General features: G+C 47.4%; 1 protein-coding gene across 1 annotated transcript in view; it reads right to left on the bottom strand.

Annotated features, from left to right (window-relative positions):
* The window catches only part of klf7a (Kruppel like factor 7a), a gene marked incomplete at its 3' end in the record, with an annotated part of 34,089 nt that extends 19,390 nt beyond the window's left edge, over positions 1 to 14,699 (bottom strand). The window contains 1 exon segment of the mRNA XM_062527714.1: positions 14,192 to 14,699. Within this exon segment, the coding sequence (XP_062383698.1) occupies positions 14,192 to 14,377 (186 nt within the window). The 5' untranslated portion in view covers positions 14,378 to 14,699.
* Positions 14,700 to 15,932: the final 1,233 nt, after the last annotated feature.

Genomic DNA, 15,932 nt, shown 5'->3' with positions numbered 1-15,932 from the left:
GAAATGAGGGATGGGGGGGGCGAGGCTAGGGGAAGGGGAAGGGGAAGAGGAAGGGGAAGGGGGGGGAAGGGGGGGGGGCACCCGACAGATTGGAGGGGCCGTATTTGCCGTCGTTTGGATCCCCGCTGAGGTTTCCTTGCGGGGATCAGAAATTCCACCCACTTTAGTTCTAAGCGGAAAAACACAAAAAAAGAAAAAAAGAAAAAAAAAATCCCCACACCCACTTCTCTACCCCTATATGCCCTTTCCCCCCCTCCTCATATTCTAGTTCACATTAATTTCGTGCACATATGAAATTAGTTTTCATAGCCACATCACACGCATTGTAGATGATGCGCTTGGTGGTCCACAGTTGCACTATACTGAGCTTTGAATGTGCTCCTCCGGCCTTAATCACTTCGAGTAAACACATCCACCCTCATAACACACAGGCATGCTCATCCGAAACCAGAATTATTAAAACGACATATGGGGTATAATAAATGACTAACACATGCACGTATTTAAACATAATTTGGCCGTGAAAAGCCACGATGAAAAATAGTCATCTCAAGAACATGACACCGCCTTTTATTCAATGATATATTATTACATAACAGACTGTTCAGATGACAAGTTTAATGATTTAACATTGTTGTTTTGTTTTTTTTTGCTCTGAGTTTTTCCCTAAATGGATCCCATTATAAATTGGCACTCTACTGAGCATTATCTCTTAGCAGAGTTTGTATTTTTTTGCAGTGCAATTCAAATATGCTTATTAAACTGCCATCTCAGACAATAAAGAGCCCACTGGCTAATTTATCTGGCAGGGTGGAATGCATGAATATGGCCTAATTTTTTCTCTCTGCTCAACAGCGACGGCAGTCCTTTATCCAATTCTCCCCAGTCGCACGGTCGGGGCGCTAAAACCAACCCAGGTTAGAGGTCATTCACTCGGACACAGAGTTTGACCCAGACACTACATCAGCAAAGCCACGTCAAGCGTGGCAGTGTCCTCTTTGTCCACTCTGTGACCTTGCTGCCGCCTCCGCTCTCCCTGTGCTCCCTCTCTGCTCACTCAGCCCCTGTGCTAAGTGCAGATCTACTGCCTGGTGGTGGGTGGGTGGGTGAGAGAGTGCACTGGAGTCGGAATTTGAATGTGGCTCGTTCTCAACCAGCAACGCTTCACGCGGCAAGTCTGATTTGATAAGACTCGCCACCGAGAAATGGGGGGGAAAAAAAGGGAAGAAAAAAACATTTTTACGGTGGTAAAATCTGCATGTGAAAAAAAAAAGTGTGAAAGCTTAATCTCACGTTACAAAAGGGGGGAAAAAACAACATAAGAATTCCGGAAGCCAGATCCCGTGGCGCTCAACAAAAGCCAACCCACTGTATTTTCGATGATTAGCAGTCTAAATTGCCTGGACCATGCTGTGAAAACACCCCCCGCGAGGCTGTACATTTCAATGAAGATGACGGCCTCGAAGAAGAGAAGGGGGGATAATCCCGCCGACTACGCCAATAGCTGGCCACACTCTGGACAGATCCCCCGTCTCTCTTTAACTGGATTTGGTCGGTGCTGCTGTTTATCTGCGAGTCGGTCGCCTCGCCGGGCCCGCCTGCCTGCCAGCGTCGACTAATCTAATCAGGATCCGGCTATTTTCATTAAACCACTCTATGTGCATTAGCCCACAGCATGGCTCCACGGAGTGGAGGGAGGGGAGGGGAGGGGAGGGGGACGGGGTGGGCTGGCTGGCTGGCTGGCTGGCTGGCTGGCGGGTGGGCAGGCTGGGGGGGGGGCTGATGGCATAGTGGTGGTAGCTGCACGGGTAGCACTTTGCCTCGGCGGAGGGTTAACAGTATGTTGCCAGACGTAGGGAGTCTGCCCAGAGGATATGGAAGAGACCCCAACTCTGGCACGAGGCAGAGGGCTAATCTTCTGGGGGGGGAACGGAGGGAGGGAGGGAGGGAGGGAGGGAGGGGGCACAATGAACGGGGAGGATCTGCTAGGAGATAGCAGGGGGAAACAAAAGAGATGATGAGGAGGAGGGCGGAGGAGGGGAGGGGAATGGGGGAATGAGACAATCTGGACGGACAGCAGCGAGACTCGGGGGACCAGAGAGGGCAGCCTCTTGCCACCCAAACGGCCTGCACGGGACAATGCACGCTCCGTGCATGTGTGAGTAGACACTAGACGCTTTTCCTGCTCCAGCCTCCAGGAGTGTGCTGCTGCTGCGTTCCCTTGGCACTGTCCCAGACACTGTGTGGCACACTCCGAAATGTATTCATTTGTTGAGTAGACATGCTGCATTAGCTGTGGCAGCCTGCCCATCTCCATGCTTGTTTTCAACCAAATGAGCTGAAATCAGCAGCAGCAGCAGCAGCAGCAGCAACAGCAGCAGTGCACAAGGCATCCTGACATCCAGATAAGAACAACCTGAACATCTACCTTCTGGTATAACTAAACAGAGCATCTGGCACATCCACTTATTTCTCACTGAGGAAACAATTTGTTTCCCCCCCCCACACACACACACCCTCTTCCTCCTCCTTCCTGAACTCGAGTGGCTGCTATCAGCACGGTGTGTATCTCCGCGCTCAGTCCTTGGCATGCTGTGACGGGAGAATTGGTCACGGCACTAAGGGAATTGCCGAGGAGAGAGGAGGACCTGGCTCGCAGGGTCTGCCGGTGCCAGAGTGCCGTGTCCTTTAGTCCGAGCTTCCATTTCCTCTCCAACCCCCGACTCTCCACGAAAAAGGGGCCTCCAGGATATGCGATTGAGTCATGTCCAAAGGAGATAACTGAAGTAATACCTCAGTAATGCTCAAGACTGGCTAAGCCTTGGAGCATACTGTACCGAGTTAACGCTAAATCCCTTTTACAACACCTAGAGTGGTGGAATTGGTTCTCCTCCGTACAGTTGTTCTATTTTTTTTTTGTCTGTGCATGTGTGTGTGCGTGAGTGTGCGTGAGTGTGTGTGTGTGTGTCTTCTTGGCACTGGCTAGTGAAGCACACAACTGAGGGTGCTTTCACTTTGATTGGAACAGATATGCTTCGGTGGGTTTCAGACAAGAGGTATTGTAGACAAGCCTACCCAAGGGAGGGGGGAAAAGGAGGGGGAAGTAGGACACTGAGACACACACACACACATATATACCCACACACACACACACACACACACACACACACTCACACACACTCACACTAAGACACACACCAACATACATGATTTGGTACTTATAATCTAGGCTCTCTCTGATAGACTAGGCACCAGGGCATTGCGGGCACCGCGTCGCTTGCTATTGGTCCCTCTATTCTGAGGGTTACCCACGCTGCATTGTCTTCACAAAGCCTATGAAAAAAGCAAAACAGCCTGCACAAAAAAATGCAGCTTTAACAGAGCTGTTGAAAAATTGAAGATCTGTGCTTTGCCAGTTGTACGTGGGCTCGCCTCTTACAGACAGGAAAGACTGGCTGTTTCCGTTCTGTCAATTCCCAGCACACCGGGCCAATCCAGAACGCAACTCCGAGCCAAGCTGCACCTCCGAGAGCAGTCGGCCCAAGATCCGAATCCAACATCTGAGCCTGGCTCCATTTTTACCATTTGCGTTCAAAGGATCGTTTCAGTGCATTTAGCTGAACGCTGCGACTTGGGAATTGAACGCCAGAGAGAAAAAGAGACAGACAGACAGCGCGAGAGGGAGAGAGAGAGAGAGAGGGAAGGAGAAAAAAGGGGAGAGAAGCCGAGCCAGACACAGACACACACACACACACACACACACCACTGAGACAAGTGTGGACCCGTCTAGACGGCAGTGTGTGTGTGCGCTACTGGAATCCCTTCGCCCAGGGACGCTTTTAGTCATCCTTGACCTTTGAACTCCTCCCCGAATGCTATCGTCAAGCAGCCCGTCTGAAGTGCAGTGAGTCACAGCCATGGAGCAGCATTGTTCTCCTGCTTGCCCGGGTTGGATTGCACTCCCCCCAGGGAGGCAAGGCGAGAGGCTCTGGCCAAAAGTGAAAGTGAAACCTTTTAGGATTTTTTGGTTTCAGGGCCGCGAGTGTTTCATCTTTTTTTTTTTTCTCTCCCCCTTTTCCTCGCCAGCTCGGGTTTCCCCCTTTGGACTTTCTGTCCCTTTGTCGCCTCTTTTCCCCCTGACGCATGGTGGATGTGTTTGATAAACCAAATTTGCCAGGCAGTGAATAAATCCACGTTTCCTTCAAGTGGACACATGTTCATTTAGTCTGACCTAGAGAGGGACGGTGCCTGTTTCGACGAAGATTCTTAAAACACAACAACAAAAACAACAACGCAACGACGACAAAAACAACAACAAACACGCTGCATATTTATCTCCCATCCCCAGATGACCACCTAATTCCAGCGAGACGAATGCGAAAAATTTTCTCCGCAAATTCCTGTCCCATTTACTCGCCTAATCCTGCACACCCAGAAGACGTGGTAAATACAGGACGTTCACGCATTGATGACGGGCCAGGAGCTTCCTTCCTGACTGGCTTTCTGTTTGTGTGTGTGTGTGTGTGTGTGTGTGTGTGTGTGTGTGTCTGTGTGTGTGTCTGTGTGTGTGTTTGTGTCTGTGTGTTGTTTTGGAGAGTAGCAGCCACCAGTGGTCTGACTGCTGGATGTTTACAGCCACTGAGGCCTGAATAATGTAGACAGGCTGGGGCTTAAGAGTGCACATGCGACCTGCTCCACTGAACCTCACCGACACAGAGAGAGAGAAAGAGAGAGAGTGGGCATGGACAAATCTCAGATGGCCACAGCAAACACACACACACACACACACACACACACATACAGACACAAAGACACACACACAGACACATGCACGTGCAGACATGCACGTACACAGGCATGCACACACACACACACACACATACTGTACACACATGCATGCAGCCACAAAGACATGCACACTTACTGGCATATGCTTATGTACTCTAGGATATACAGATGCTAAAAGCAAACAGACTGTTCTATACAGACTGAGGGACACAAATGTACAGACACGCTTGAGACGCACACACACAAGACAAAGGGATGAAGACACACTCAAGCCATAAGCATAAGCACATACATACTCCTCCTCACACGTACACGTACACACACACACACACACACACACACACACACACACACACACATGCAGACACTGCTCTCACAAAGACAAATATATATGGACTGTTTAAAGATTCTGGGGCCATTCCCCTAGGTATTGCCAGCAACACATCCCGAAATAGCTTCCGACCCAAATAGCTTCCCCATGGTTAGACAAAGGCTTGGTTATTCATGCACACACACACACACCCGCACACAACACACACACACACACACACACACACACACACACACACACACACACACACACACACACACACACACACACACACACACACACACACACACACACACACACACACACACACACACACACACACACACACACACACACACACACACACACACTTATTTCTTATATACACATAAGGAGATATACTGTAGATAGTCACAGCAGAATACATATGTCCCATGTTAAACAACAACATCTGTGCCTAATGAACGACGAACACGGGTCTAATGCAAGGTCGTAATTGCTCTTATTACACCCACCGGCTCCAACATGTCTAAATAGTACAGCAGAAACCCTCCCTAAATGCTGTCCTAGATGCACTCCAACATCATGTCCTTACTGTATGAGTGAAAGTCACTTCACAGCAGGGGGAGCACCACTAGCCAATATTTCTGGTGTGTCAGAAGAAAAACAAACACTCCAAATCACTGTCATCATCTCATCTGGCTATATTTGGTTTCCTTGCCTCAGTGTCATTTGATATATAATAGACAAAGCATATTTAGGCTTTTACATATTTTCCTGTCTTTATGTAATTTTTCTGTTCATCCAAACATCAGTAAGATCCGCAAATAAACAAACATTTTCTTCCCCTTCCCCCAGCAACCTCAAAAACACACACACATAGTTGTTGTTCTGGGATGGTTGGAAGCTATGTGGAGTTGGTGAGGGGCGGCGTACCGTTTCCCCAAAACACAAAACAAATGCATCTTTTATGTAGAGAAGTGCACAGCGCAAATGAAGTTGTTGTCTTTTTTCCGGCTCGACGCGAGTTCAATGTAATTAATCAGGGCAGGGGGGAGACCGAGAGGCAGTGAACGTGTCTGATGGTTACCTACTGTACAGAGAGGCCTCCAGTGCAGACCTCTACGCCTGGAGCCCCGCCAGCACAACAGGAACGTTAGGGGAGGAGAACTCCAAGCATATGGAAATACCGCTGGGTTTGCATATATGCAACGGTTGAGGGCACTCACAAACACACACACACACACACACACACACACACACAGACACACAGACGCACACACACACACACACACACACACACACACACACACACACACACACACACACACACACACACAGACACACACACACACACACACACACACACACACACACACACACACACACACACACACAGAGACACACACACACGAAGGAGGCCGGGAAATGCTGAGTGTCCTGAAATGTAAACCCCACGACACACTTCGCATGCTAGCCTTCAGTGTCTTCTGCTGTGAAGCGCACCAGCGCCTCCACCCTCCCCCCTCCACCCACCCCATCCCTGCCATGTTACACAACACAGACCAGTGGTGCTCTCTCTCTCCTGCTCGAGGAGTCTGTCTCTTTAGCTGCGTTCCGCATGCTGAGGTCAATTCAATTTCGGGCGCGCTAAATGAATCCGTACCCATTCCATTAATTCATTGAAAAATATTTGTAGTAAGCAACGAGCTGGTATTGAGTTATCTAAATTAGATTTGAATTCATTGCAATTAGATAAAAATGGAAATGAAAGCTTCGCTGCCTTTTGTTTCCGGATGGGAGGCACGTGTTCATTTCTATTGTGTTGTAAGTCAATGACAAAGTGTGAGAAAAAAAAAAAAGCTCAAACCACATCGTGTGGTGATTTTTTCTTCTTCTTTTTTTTTGTCTGAACCCTCTTTCATCTTGTGTCTTGTGGACCCGCTCTCTGCGACCTGCTAGCGATCCGCAAAGTCCTCAGAGAGTGCCAAAATCATCCGGGCTTCATACAGAGAGACAGATGAAGCTGTCAGTAGGGGAAAAAATAACAACCTTCAGTGTTTACCAAGCACAGATTGTCACTGGAAGGACACTTTGGCGGAGGGCACCAGGGAAAAGAAAAGAAGGCCTGCTGAAAATGCAAGGCTTTCCGGGTGACCCGTGGGCGGACCTCGTGCCCTTGAGCGACACCAAAACAAACAAGTAAGTGCAAACATGCCGGCTGCACAAACAGGGGTTACCTAGCAACCACTGTTTTTAGAGAACCTGGCTGATGTTGCATTGCGCTATCATGGTGAATGTAGAGCATTTTTTTTAAATATGATTTCAAACATGATGCAAAAAAAAAAAAAGTTTCAGTGGTATGAAGCTTCCTGGAAAAAAAAAAAAGTTTTGGCATGTGTTGGAAACATCGTTTTTAAAAGTTTTTTTTTTCCGAAGATTTCTTAAAGTTATGTGGAAGAAGTCATTACGGGCCTAGCTAGTTTTGAACAAATCCCAGCGGCAAATCTAAAATAAATCAGCGTTTACAAAAAAGTGCTATTTTTTCCCCCCTTACAATACCTTGTCTCACTCCTGTAAAGCACTGTAGCATTTCCAATTTCTGCTCAAATGATGCGAAAGTCATTGCCAAGCCATGTATGCCTGTGTGAGAAAAATGACTAGCTACCGTCGCCTTGTTAATCAAAGCCTTGAGTGCTGCAACTGCACACGTCAACTTCGAAGACGCCGAGACTCATACATAAAGATGCTTTCCCTCCTCCGATCACCCTCCTCCGCTTTCTCTCTCTCCCTCTCCCTCTCTCTCTCTGTCTCTCTCTCCACAGTCTGGGGCGCTGACAGTCACTCCTGAAGCCTCCTCGACAAATGAATGCATCGTCTCCCATCCTCTCTTTCATCAAACCCTAACCTTTTCATCACCCTTCAACGTGGCACCCATCACGGGCAATCATCTGCTCCTGGCTTGATTAACGAGTCCAAGGTCCGGGAGAGGGGGCATTCTGCACAGCCTGGTGTATGATCTTAATTGGATTGCTCTAGGTCAGCATAAGCATTGTTAAGTAGGTGACCCCGGCAGTCATTCTTCGACTATGATGGGCTAGTAAAAAAAAAAAATAATAATAATAAAATGAAATAAAAATGGACAGTGTTTTTTCCCCGTCGGTGATGCCAAGGGGCCGCGGCGACAGCGATTTCATGGCTGGTGACGTGTCTGCGTCATGGGGTGGGGTGGAGGGGGGGGTCTCCATTTTGTCTGCACAAACTCACCGCTCCGGTTGTCAAAACACTCGCGGTGTCTGGATAGCGAGAGTGCCGTCGACGACTGTGCCATGCAGCCCCAAGACAGTTTAATACTGAGCTGTAATCGAATTTACATATTATAAATATTGCATGGGCAGCCTAATTAATGGAGTTTTTCCTCCCTGTAAAATAAACTGTAACTGTTATCCAACATTATGCAGTCGGCTAGCCTTGGCCACAAACACTCTGCGCAGTGCACAAAGCTTACACTCTTAAAATGTCACACAGGCCTACAGAATGGCAGCTGCCCCAAAAATAGCCTCCTGCTCGACGGTTTCGGTTCGAGCGAAAACTTCCCATCCGATACTTTAGCACCCTCATAGGCGCGGCGCGGCATACCTGCTCGAAACAGAGGGCGCGAAGATATGAAGGAGAGTGCCGTCTGCTAGCTAATTATAGCCACTTCATTAATTACATCCATTCTACCTCTTCTCCGGGAACTGTGTGTCACGATGTATCAGGCGGGATCTACATGGCGGCGGTGCAAGATGATTATCTCGCCGAGCAATTTCATCTGCGATTCGCCCGCCACCTCAAGGAGACGGGTCTCTGAGTTCCTTTGTCGTTTTCAATTACGGATGGTTGTCAGCCTTAATCTTATCTGTGAGCTGATGTGTAATAATCTGCAAAGTGATTATTTTGACGCACTGCTCTACTGTCGTTAATGGAGACAACATAGTAAACTATGCTAAACAGAGGATTTAATGATGAGGCTGATAAAGTAAATAGAATACATGGGACGACCGGATTGCCATGCGCGTCGGTGTCGGGAGAGATCTTTCAAAAAAGTATGAGGGTTGTACCATCAAGTTTTGTGTAGTGCACTTGGCATTCAGTTCAAACACTTCTGAAACCTGCCATTAAAAAGTATAATGAGAGTTTTAGGGGAAATTATCGAGAACCTTGCCTCAGTGATGGAAAATGTTACATCACTTTCTATTTCCCACTCATCCTTTTCATGATGTTTACTTCAGTGTGTGAAAACATAGAAAGGGTTTCTGTTTCTGTTTCTGTTTCACTATGCGGACCGAGGTGAAGATTTGATTTTCTGTAGGAGGAAAAAAGGAATCTTTGACGGTCATCTCCAGTCCAGCACTTCTTTCCATTCCCCCACTCTGCAGACGTGACGGATGAGAGAATGTCCCAGAAAGAATCAGGGAGACACAGTGCGAAGCCAGCCAGAGGACAAAACCGGCATGTTTTAAATCAAACCCTCCAGTGAAGATGGTGAAGGAGAGAAAACAGGAGAGTTACAACAAAAAAAAAAACACACGCTTGGCTGACCTGAAGAGGACTTCCCCACTCAAATGACCCGTATGGTCTAGCTCCTCCATTGGCCGTCCCCCCCCCCCCCCTCTTTTTTTACAGCGTATGGGAACATGGCCATGGCTATCCGGAAAAGTCTTTAAGATTTCACGGCGCTTGGCTCGGAGTGAGTTTAGATGGAGCGAAGGGAAGTGGTGTAGGGTGGAGGTGGTGCTGCTGCTCTCTCGCCTGCTCCCATAACCACTGTGTGAGAAAGCAGCTGGGCCCTACGGAGAATTACATAACAGCCATCCCAGCAGTCATCGCCTACAGTAATGGGAACGCGTTCAGCTGGATAGGACTCAACAGGGAGGCGTTGCGTTAGCTAACGCTTGAACCCTCACGGCCAGTTGGCTGCGGCCCGGGCAGCGGGGTTTTTTTTTTTTGTGTGTGTGTGTGTGGGGCACGCAAACGAGGCAGGCCACTCTGGGGTCTGACACTGCCCAAGACATTTTGGAGAAGGAAGAAAAAAAAACAGATTGCATTTTTCTTCTTTTCTATCCTGAGAGAGAGAGAGAGAACATCTTTTCTCTTTCTGTCTCTGTCTCTCTCTCTCTTGCTCTCTTGCTCTCTTTTCTCTCCTTTCTCTCTCTCTCTCTCTCTCTCTCTTCTCTCTATTTGTTTCTTCACTTTTGGGGAGCAGTGGACTGTGCAATGAGACACTGCGGAGGAGAATGTGCAGCCTCGGCGATTCACTCCACCGTCCTGTCAATTCCCACATCTGAGGCTCTGCAGAGGCGCTGCATAGGAGCCCGAGACAGGCTTACTACATATGGCTGCTTACTGTGCCTAGACAGCTAAACCCCCAGGCTTTTGATGACTGCTGATGTTTGTGGCGCAGAAAAAAACGTGATTCACGGAGGAATGTGGTAGGCTCAATTGGAAATGAAGCGGCATAAGAGATGTTTGGAGGAGGAGGAAGTCATATGATGTTAGGACTACTTTGTTACGTAATCAAACATACCACGTTGTTGTTTTTTTTTCACAAATATATGCAATACGATCCACTGAAAATTTGGCAAGCAAGTTTGATGAGGTGGTTTAGTCTGCGGCTTACTGAAGACGTTTTTTTAAAGCCTGAAAAGTCCAGGAAAAAAAACCCTTCCAATTTACTGCAACCTGTAAGCAGCCAGAACTGCGGTTTGCAAACTGTGCCGCCAATGACAGAGAGAGAAAAAAAATATCACACCTGGATTTCTTCTATAATCCTGCCTGTTCCACCATTCCCTCCTGCCTATATTTCTCCTTGCAGGATTAGGAAAGGTGCATTTGAGCCCCATGCCGTGCCGAGTCTAAAAATACCCGGCAGCTGAAATCGAAGCAACAAGAACAAAAAGATGTTTCAAGTTCCTGAAAATCCCAAAATAGATGCAGCGAGACAAACACGGTCTTCAGCAGTCGAAATGAGGCACCATATCCCTTTGAGACCCCCAGAAAAATCATCAGCAGGGATTGGCTGTGGTGCTGGTGGTGGTGGTGGTAGTGGTGGTGGTGATGGTGGTGGTGAGGGGGGACAAAACTGCTCGGTTTTCATATTCTTTCGTGTATTCAGAGCAAAGCACGCCTGTCAGCGGCAGACAAAATGCAGATCCCAGATCAGACAACCCACACATTTCCCATGTCACCCCACAGCCCTCTTGGTGGCATTCTTTCAGCTTTTCCCTACAAGAACAGTCCACACACCAGTTGTCCTACTAAACCAGACAAGGTTTTGGAAAAAAGAATAAGTGGTTAAAACTGATTTGTGTTTGCTACGCTATCCTATTTTCTTTGTGTGTAATTGGCTGCATGTAAAGCCCGTTGTAACTAAATAACACGGCAATTATCCCATTGTGTTGCATACTGGGAGAAATGTGTTAAAGGCTTCGCTTGCGAGCCAGGCAGCGATTAGTATCTGGGTTAGGGTTAGTGTGGGACCGTATTTGGGTTAGCGCTATATTTAGCGTGTTTGTTGAAAATACTGACAAGTATCTCACCAGACCAACACTTCCTCAAGTCTACGCATTTCCTTTGTCCTGTGCTCGGCCTGGGCTGATGGAAGAAGGGTCATCCCGCACCCCGAGCCCCCCCTGCCCCCTCCCACACACACACACACACAACTCTTCCACATAACCTTTCCCACTGTCCCCGATAACACACGCACAGCAAGACATCCTCTGTTTGTTAGAGGATGGCGCAGCGTAGACTTGGGGGCCGCAAAAAAAAAAACACAAACCTGCCTGCCTCCTCTGGCTCAACAGAGCATGCGTCATGGCCCCCTAAAGACATATTCATCCTGGAGCCATGCGTGGAGACAGCCCACTGGCAGCAGCTCCATCCAGCAGCTGCATCCAGGCCCGAACATGAACATCACCCCCTCACACACACACACACACACACACACACACACACACACACACACACCGAGCACTTTGGCTAGCCTGATTCATGCCGTCCGTCCCGGCCTGCAGACACAACAATCGCTCTTGTCACAAGCGGCGGTGGAAGCGTTCTCTCCTTTCAGGTCGAGAAAGATCTCGGCCTCCCCGACAAGTCACACACACACACACACACACACACACACACACACACACACACACAACTGTGTGGAAGGAGCATCAGGGCCTTTATGGGGGGGTGTTGATGTGTGAGGGCATCTCCCCACCCCCCCCCCCCCTCTTCCTCCACCAGTCATCCATAGTGTCATGGCCTATTTTCCTCCCGTCCCCCTACACAAACGCAGGCGTTTTACGCTGTTCAAAGCAATATTTTCTGCCCCACAGGCAGCCGATGTGGCCCTTTCCAGTTTCTCCAGCCTCGCTGTGCACTGATCAGCTTTAATGATGTCAAGCCTCTCCACCTCCACACGTGCCCCATTCATAGACGAGGCTACCGCGAGTCCATGGTCCAACTCCTACAGCTTCATATGAAAGGTCTTTCAGTCCCACACACACACACACACACACACACACACACACACACACACACACACACACACACACACACACACACTCCCACTGATCCAGAGCCCAGCCAGCTCTCCTTGACTGTTTGCCACAGTTTCTTGAACATGCTCAGCAGCATCATCAATTTGCAGGCTGATGCAAGGAGGCACTCAGTCATTAATGGTCACTTCTGATTTCACGGTGGGAAACTCAACCTTTTTGATTATTCAGTGATTGATAAAGACAGAACGGGAATGTAGGCTACTGTTACACAACACAGAGAAGGGCAGCCGGCATGTCCTAGATGGAGCCCATAGTAGGTTCACCTGTACCATAAATAGCCAGAGGTAAAGGATACGCTGCAGCTTGGAAAAGGCTGTATTTGTGTGCATCAACCATGACAGAAACCAAGGGTTCATCAAGAATCTCCGTCGGCATCAATTAACCATGCGCTCCGTAGGCTACGTGCAGCATGGTCGAGATGGATGCTACGGCAGGAGAGCATGGATGCAAGTAGTCATCGTGCTCTCCCTTAAGATCTTACAGTATGCGCAATAACCTCATGGATCACTTCTTTGCCTGAAAGCCACCCAATATCTTAATCGAATCCTTGCAATATACTGTGGTTCAGGTAATCCTGACACCTATCGCATGGATTGCAAAACACTAAACTATTTCCCTCTTTCCACTTATATAGCTTTGATTTAAAAGATATCTGAATCTAAGACTTACGTAAATTCGCTGCGCATCATACATTTAAGAGAGAAATGGCTGCTATCGTAAGCGTAAGCGCATGGCCATGTGGATGCCAATGTGCTTTGTCTGGTCCGCATGGCTTCATTTTAAAGAATGAACGCTGGATTAAATAGGCTTTTGAGCAAGAGCCGGCAAATGACAACTGACTACTTGACTTCCATGGGATTTCTTAAAGATAGACTTTGAGTCATTAATGGGATCACAAGACAAGTCCCTGTTCTAGCAGCATCATTCAGGACATTTCCGTCAACGGCGCTTATCGCTCTGATACATTCGTGCAGCTGCGCTTATATTATGCATAGCAAATGGGAGTCTCTTTTCCCATTGAGAGGTTGAAAACATTAAGGAAACCGACAGAAGCAAATGTATTATTAAAGAGCACGTCTGTTTTTATATTATTTAAATCCTCTTTTTTGTTCCCCTCGCATCCCTCTTCAATAGGCAAAGAATGCGCTCTTATGTCCGTAGCTCCTTTTAAATACGAATAACTGGCTGTCATCAAATTACACATGAAGGAAAACTCGCGATTTTTTATTTTGACTTTAGTTCCCACTATGATAACGCAAAGACTACGAAGCCAGCCGTTGTCAGTCGATTTAACTTGTACTATATGTCTGCTACTGTTGTAAACAGTGTAACCGAAACTTTGTAACATAGCAGGAGAATCATTACTACTTTTCAGCATCTGGAGGCAGCAGCGATGCGTTGAAGTTGATGCTGTCAGCCAATAACTACAAGATGCTGCCAACAATTTCAATCATTTTAACAGAGAGTAGCTACTGTAACGTTATAAAAAATCACAAGTCACCTGCTGCCAATTCTCCTCCAAGGACGGCATCGCAGAGAAGTAGCCAGTGTCGTGGACAAGCTGGAGTTCCTGGAAAATACTGTAATTCGCCAAAACATCCATGTTGTTGGTCGACGTGCTATTTGGCGACTTTGATCCACAATACAGAGAATCCACTTTCGCTTGGTCAAATACGTCAAAAACCATTCAGATCCGATGTGACCAATCCTATGCAATAAAACTGTGTGAGCTACATAAAAAAAATGGAAAATATGAACTATGTAATTAAGGAAAACAATATCTGTAAATTGTGTAACAACTTGGACGTGCAAGTCCGTACGCGTTAGTTGGCGCGCTGCGGTTTCAGTCTTGAGAGTAGGATGCAAGCTCTCTCACAAAATGTCCATCAAACAGGCTATCCGCATTTCAAAATTGCAATCTTGCTAGATTCCAGGTACTCGTCCCCTGCTCTACTTCATCGCAAGCAAGAAGCAGAGCTCGCCGACTTCGTAGCCAGTGCGAGCCAAGGGGGGCGATTCGGAGGGGGGCAGCGACGGAGAGAGGTTTGGGGGCGTGTATACTTGTCAGTCAATTCAGCACGTAACCATATAAGGTAAATAGGGTTGATGACTTTGCTTGCGACCAATTAGGGCGGCGCTAAAATCTGTATTTAGGCGGAGTCACATTAGTTTCCTTGCTACTATTGGCTGTTCGGCTCTGTCAGTCACACCATACATAGCGCTGAAAGGTGAGCTATTTTTAGTGGGCTATATAAATCAAGAGGCAGTGGCGCCGGCTCAGTCACAGCCAGAGCGTCGTCCGCAAGCATGGAGAGCCGCGTGCTCTGTTTTCAACGTGAACGTGTGAAGCTGTCAGTTGCCACAACAGAAGTAGCAGTCACTGCGCTTATCTCATCAGTGGTAATGACACAGACATATCTCACCACCTTGCACTGTAAATGTCTATTATTTATAGACAAACCTACCGTTGTCAAGGATATTTTCCCTTTTCGTCACTAATACAGGAAGAACAAGAAAAGAAAAAAAAAACATTCAAACACTGATGAGTTTACACATATTATACAAATTCACGAGGTGAAAATTATGCAATTGTAAAACCCTAAAAATATAAATTTGCTCTAAGCCTACCCTGGAGCATCCTGTTGCCTCTGGTGGTCGTAGTTGGAACTATTGCCTCCGTCTTGCCTGGTCTGACCAGATCGCCATCTGTGTTATCTTGTGTGCAGGCGAGGGTTGAATACTTTCAAGCTGTACACTTGCTAGAGCTTATATTTGCTTGAAATTCTCGATTGCTGATATTTATCGATTGCATGTGTCTACACATTAGCCTATTTCTGATTGATTTCCGTGCTGGGTTTGATTTCCACGCTGTAAATAAAGGCCAAGGTAAGTGTAGAGATGGTCCGTGAATTTACGGATTGATGAAATCTTTGAACTGGACATAAAACTGTCAACAGCAGACCACAGACCACATATTGTGGAGTAGCTGCACACAGTGGACACAAATCCAGTGCAACTCAAACGTTTGAGAGGATGCAAAGGCACACCATTTTCAGGACTAGTTCTTGAAAAGAGGAGTAGTAGGAGAGGGAGTAAAAATCGAAGTCTATTTGAAATAGTTTACCCCGTGGTGGTATGCCTACCAGACCATGAAATAATTGTATAGTCATAATGCTGTGGCAAACAACAGTAGCAATAGACCTAATATGACAGTAATCACTCTAGCTAATCGTTACCATTGG

Source organism: Sardina pilchardus, chromosome 23 (genome assembly GCF_963854185.1).
Source record: "Sardina pilchardus chromosome 23, fSarPil1.1, whole genome shotgun sequence".
NCBI classification, from domain to species: Eukaryota; Metazoa; Chordata; class Actinopteri; order Clupeiformes; family Clupeidae; genus Sardina; species Sardina pilchardus.
Note: the sequence above shows the minus strand (reverse complement) of the source record. Positions and strands in the feature narration are given on the sequence as shown.